Below are 6,216 nucleotides of genomic sequence, written 5' to 3' on the forward strand. Positions count from 1 at the left end.
CGTTTTCTTGTCTTTGCAGTATTGTATGTGTGTCCAAAGTTAAATGTTGATATACGATATAAACAAGCAAATAATTGAATTTTGTCTTATTCACTATCTTTACTTGTCGTTTGTTTGTTCGATCTTTTTGTTGTTTTGTTTTTGCATGTAGCTGACAAAAGCAATGCAATTATGGCTAGAACACTGTAGTTTTGTCATGTTTATTGTTTTTGCGATGAGTAAAAAGACTAGGTGCCACGATAAAAGTACTTTAAATATTTTGAATGAAACTAAAATGTATTTTGTCGTGAACGAATGTTATACTTCTTTAACCATTTAATGAACCATATAAAGAAAAATCATCTTAGTTTAAGTGTCAATATCGTAGCAATGTATGATCATTATCAAACTTGTCATGCAATCCTCCCATTCGGTGATTTTGATGGATGGCTTCAGCATAGATGTAAATGAGGTATTTTTTTAGACCGGTGTCTGTTTTCTTGGCTGTGTATGTTTTAGTGTTTGGACTGCAGATGGTTCTTGGCATTCTCTCTGGATTTGTCAGGAGATATATAGGCTGTTACATAGCGTAAGTCCCTGGAAGCTTCTGTAGGCTGAGTCATTACAGATGTCGTCCCATACATGCACCCTGAGCAAACTCCAGGCCAGCATGTTTCTTCTTTCTTCCTCATTGCCTCCCCCCTCCTGTATTTGTGCACTGTGTGTGTTTGTGCTATAAATGGAACATAAAGGCACACATAGTCTATAGAATATATAGACACAGTAACATTTTAGCCTTTTCATTCATTTGTTTATTAAAGAATGGAAAGCCGTATCAGGTGCTGTTGAAGCAAACATGCGTGTCATCGTTTACTCACCCTGTTGTCATGTCGAACGAGTATGACTTTCTTTCTTCTGCAGAACACAAAAGAAGATATTTTGAAGAACGTTGATAACCAAATAACGGCGGCACCCATTGACTTAAATTGATTTTCTGTCCATACAATAAAGGTGAATGGGTACCGCCATTGTTCGGCTACCAACAATGAACAAATTCGTTCTTTTTTGATAAAGGACTAAATAAGGAAAGATATCTTATTTATGTAAGCCTGAAGTAAGTGTCTCGACTTTAAATAATTGACGATATCGAACGGAAAGAGACGATTTGGGTTTCAAACAAGTTTGAACAAGAAACGGAAAGAAAGTTTATAAAGATCCGTCTTATTGAATTAATAAAAAGTCTTGGAAGGGGCAAGAAAAAAGATGGATGCAGTTGATCTTCACCAAAGAAAGCTCAGCGGGACCTGCTGTTACTCGCAGGGTTTGATGACTCGAGCTCGACAGTTGCGGTAGAGGCGAAATAATTGAAGGTCCGTGGAGAACGAAAGGATGAAAGAAAGAAGAGCAGAAGAGAAATGACGCACATTTGAACACCACCAGATCTTCATTCTCTCTGTTAGGAGCACTGTACCGGTGTCTGCCGGCCCCACCGCGGTCGGTCATTTTTCTTCACCGTTTCTCTTTTTATTATACTTTAACTTTTCTGTCTTTTCGAGGTGCAACCGTTCTCTTTTTATTTGGACTTGAGGGAGGTTTTAACATCAACAAGAACTTGTTGTTAGCCGAAAGGTCAAATATTGTCCATAACACCCTTTTGTGGCGGTGGCAAACACACATTGATAAGGTCACAATCTGAATAACTCCCTTTCTAAAGAAGAATAAATAGACAGAGAAAATATGGGCTGACCTTTTATTAGTATGTGATGTGGGAAAATAGAAAACAAAACCAAGTTGGAGACAAAGGAGAGGCATTTTCACACGGCATGCGTTTGCTGGCGACAGGTATTGGAACGTCTGGTGTCAAGGACCCTTCAGGGGGACATGGATAAAACATCCAAAAAATCTTTACTGGATCACTTTTTTCTCAGTCTCTCTAAATGTAAAATAGATTAGCCTCTAACTTGTCTTTATGGAGGTCAGAGATATAAAGTGTGTCTTTGGGAGAAATGGCTCGGTAAGAAGTGAATTTGGGAAAAGATTTGACAGGAAAAGCACCTTTGTGTATTGATGGCCTCATTTTGTGTTTGCTCTCTGTGAGATCGACTCAGGGCAAGAAATTAATCAAAGGCTTTATGCTTTTTCATTTCGTGTCTGTCTGAGGTTTTTGAGAGATTTGTATACAGTGGGAAAGGGAACATTTAATTGTGTTTGAAAGCTTTTTAATATATAATAGAAAACCTGTGGTGGTTCTACTAGAGTGCTGCATTAACAGGTCACGAGTTTGATTCTTGGAAAGACACATACGGGTAAAATGCTCTGATGTTGACAACTAAACCCTACCATGTGTCCTATGGTGTGACGGCAAACATGTAGAAAACAAATCATGTTTGTAATGTAGTAATAATGTATTATTAATGTTAATATGATTTTATATGAGAGATCTCTTCATTGTTGGTTTATATTTGCTGTCATACTATATGACACATGTACGGTTTATCAACTATAGTACAGTATAAAGTATAGATTGAAAGTAGGGCTGTCAACGTTACCGCGTCAACTGTGATACATTTTATTTCATATTAACGCGTTACAATATTTAACACAGCATCCGTTTATTTTGTCAGACTAGCGTTACATTATATAATCACACTCTTATTCATGTAAAGGCCTTTAAACCTTGACGCGTTCAGTATAGATAGACTCTAATGTTTATCAAAGAACAAAAGAAAAGAGGAATCTGTAGCTTTGTATTAAATAAAGAATTTACCAATAAAATGTTTCATCATTTTTATGGTTGTTTTATTTTAACTGATAGAGACAGAATATCAAAAAACATTTATATAAAGGTTATAAATTGGTTTGCATTTCAGTCGAACTTTGTACTTACTGGAGAAACCCTCGTTGGCAAGCGCAGAGGTCAGACATTTCTGATGGTTGGTCACCAGGTTTTCACATGTGTCAGGATACAGGAGTCCACTCCTCTGTAAATCTTTAAGGTTTCTTGGCTGTCGCTCAGCAGATTGGAGTTTTAGCCTCCTTCACAGATTTCTATAGGACTAGGGTCTAGAGACTTGGCTAGGACATTTAATGTGTTTCACCTTAAGCCACTCTTTGGTTGTCTTTAACATGACAAAGACCCAAAACATATTGCAAAGGCACATCCACGACCCATCTTCAGTGATCTAGTTAAGGGGAGGAGGTTCTCGTCCAAGATTTTAAGCTACATGGGCCCGTCCCTCAGCCCCTCGATGCGGTGAAGTCATCCTGTACCCGAGGAGAGAAACATAATGCTTCCAACACAGTGCTTCTCTGTAGGGTTCTCTGTGGTGTTCTTGGGCTCATAGTCAGCGTTTCTCTCCCTCCAAAAACCGGAGACAATTTTCTTCCCGTTTTACCACAGCACTTTCTCCACAGTCTTTTCTGAATCCTCTTGAGGTTCGTGTCAAACTTCAGACGGGCCGCCTTGGGCAGGAGGACCTTGCGGGTGCTTCAGGATTGCAATCTAGTGTGGCATAGCCTGTAATCAATGGTTTGCTTGCTAACTGTGGTCCCAACTGTCTTGAAATCATTCACAAGCATCTTCAATGGAGTTCTGGGCTGATCTTTTACCAAATTAAAGTCAGTGAAATTAAAAATGGCAATTCAGATTTTTTTATGGAATGTTGCAGTTGTTTGTCTTTTATAAATGATTTCACTTTTTCTTTAGTCCAGAAGCCGTTTTACTCCACATATACATAACTATTAAACACCAACGCAACATTTTTTAATCTAAAATACACAAAAAAGTAGTTAATAAAACACAGATTCACTAAAAAAGTCATTCGTAAGTGGATGACCAGACATGTTTTGTTGTTTCTACATTGCAAAAGTCTTTTCACTCAAGATGTACTGACTGTCAAATATTTTAAAACACTCACTCACTTCTTCCTATTTTTTACCACATTTTAGAAAAAAGTAAACTCATCAAATCTTTGGAATAACATAAAGGATACTAGAGGATTATTTGGTGACAAAAACAATTGTTGCATCTTCAGTGCAAGTCTCTTTATGCCTAGAATTTTCAATCAATGTTTTCTTGGCATTTTATCAAGAAGCTTCTTGCTCCATCTGTCCTGGAATCCTATTGGCTGCTCTTTACGCATTATTCAGTCAAAGTGATCCATTTCAAATACACTTTTATTAAATAAACATTTACTTTGTAATGAAAGAAGTTTATATTTGGACCACGACATTTTTGTCGGCGAAACTCATTTCAGTCATTTAAGCACACACATTAAAAACCTTAAGATAAGAAGAAACATCTTGCTCAAGTGTTCTGAACTATTTGAAATAAAGTCGGCATGAAACGGAGGTTGCAGTTGTATTTACAGTCGAGTCGGAAACACAAACAAAAAAATCAGGCAAAAGGCCACAAAAGAAATTAGTAAGTTTGTGACTAAACTTGTTTTTGTTTGATACTTTTTTGTCTGCTGTTACAACGGGGTGATCCATCTTTAAACAGATTCTCTTTCTCTCTCCCTAGTCAACTGGTCCAGTGGGCAGTGGCAGCATGCAGCTGTTGGAGACGGATTTTTCCCGCACTCTAACCGGACTGGTGGATCTGCATCTCTTCCATCAGAAGAGCATCCCGGTGTTTCTCGGCGCAGTCACCATCGAGCTGTTCAGCCGCCAGACTGTCAGCTGATTTACCCATCATTCCTATACCACACAACGTTCAGGGAGCCCGTGCCCACACACACACACAGACAGAGCCTCTAAGTTAGACTCACAGAACTCTTTTAATGGCTTTTCAGGGACATTTAAACAGAGTTTAAAGTAGGTAGGTGAGCTGACAAGGGGATGGTTATTATGTGCGCTTCAATTGTGTGTAATCGAAAATCGCATTAAACAGCAAAGTTAATGGTCGCCTCGAAGCATGACATCATATGTACGACCTTATAAAAGACTTCACAGTGTAGGTTTTTACTGTATGATGTTTGAAGTTTGCTTATCAGAGGCTTAACAATCTTTTTATCAACGAAACAATAAAGAAATATAAAAATTTCCTTGTAATACAAATTGTTTTATTCATTTGGGATATGAAACACTGAAGTGATCCAAGATTCATTCCTCCAGTTACTATAGTTATACAGCAGTTTGTATTGTGAACTACTAGAATAAACACACAAAAAATGACTTATTATTATGAATTCCCAATCGATAAGCTAATAGTTCCTCTGAAACCACTGTATTTGCCTTGCAGCTCAGCCTCCTCGAGTATTATGTCTTTTTAAACATTTGTTTTGAACATTCTGGCACCGTCTCCTGGTGGATGTGGGAGTATTTAAATTCCTCCGTCGTTTTCGCGGGCAGCAATTAGAGCTCATTTTTTACTATTCATTCTGTTGTCTTTGTTCATATGCCACATAAAAGGCTACAGTTTCCTGTCCCACACACAATAAGTTTTAATCTAAGATGAGTCAGACCGCTTTCAGACGAATTTAGACTCGACTCCGTCGTGCTGTTATGGCCGTGCGAAGTGCCACTGTGCCAAAGCAATTAGAAGGGAATGTTACCCTCATCCTCCATCCGCGTTTCAGGTTGTGCGTCGAGGGCTTGGCCGGTATCCTCCTCTCTTCCTGTGCCAGAGATTATATTGCAGATACAATGGCCCTGCTGTTAGATGTTCCCATTATATGCTAACTCAGTCTTTGGCAACCGTGCACAAACCCATGTCAAACCGAGTCTGTTGTTCTTCCTGTATCCAGACCAGTTGCTTTTTTACGCCGCCTTTTGTTTAACAACGCATTGGTTCAAGCGACTTTGGCCTTCGAATGAGATCCCCCTATTCTTTCTGTGACTCCCACTTGCCTTTTAATCACCCGTTTTTAATATTTCATTCATTCCGAAATTTTTCTTCCCAGTCAAATATGGTGGCTGCTCATTGGTTATTTATGGGCGTTTTTGTTTTTGGTGAATGGCCCTTATATAATTCAGAGTTTTGGGTGGAGGATGCTGGTGGGGTTTATACCGTATGATAATGAGGTGCGGTAAATGGATGATAACTGAAGTTTTAGTGCCATCAGCCACAGAGGTGAGATGAGGTACTGTTATTTGAATGAATAACAGTTTATTCCAATTCTCTTAAAAAAGCAGGGTTGTTTAAACCCATGGTTGGATCAAAGATGACAAATTTAAAAGTTGGGTTTATAATACCTGGGCTTTCTGGTCAAATATTGACATTTTTAAGGGTCATTT

At 38.4% G+C, this 6,216-nt stretch overlaps 1 protein-coding gene across 1 annotated transcript in view; it reads left to right on the forward strand.

Annotated features, from left to right (window-relative positions):
* The window catches only part of mad1l1 (mitotic arrest deficient 1 like 1), a 57,136-nt gene extending 51,991 nt beyond the window's left edge, over positions 1-5,145 (forward strand). The window contains exon 18 of the mRNA XM_079462245.1: positions 4,502-5,145. Coding sequence (XP_079318371.1) covers positions 4,502-4,663 — 162 coding nt within the window. The 3' untranslated portion in view covers positions 4,664-5,145. The remainder of the gene's footprint in view (positions 1-4,501) is intronic.
* The last annotated feature ends 1,071 nt before the right edge of the window (positions 5,146-6,216 follow it).

The sequence above is a fragment of the Barbatula barbatula genome (assembly GCF_947034865.1).
Source record: "Barbatula barbatula genome assembly, chromosome: 8".
Taxonomy (NCBI): Eukaryota; Metazoa; Chordata; class Actinopteri; order Cypriniformes; family Nemacheilidae; genus Barbatula; species Barbatula barbatula.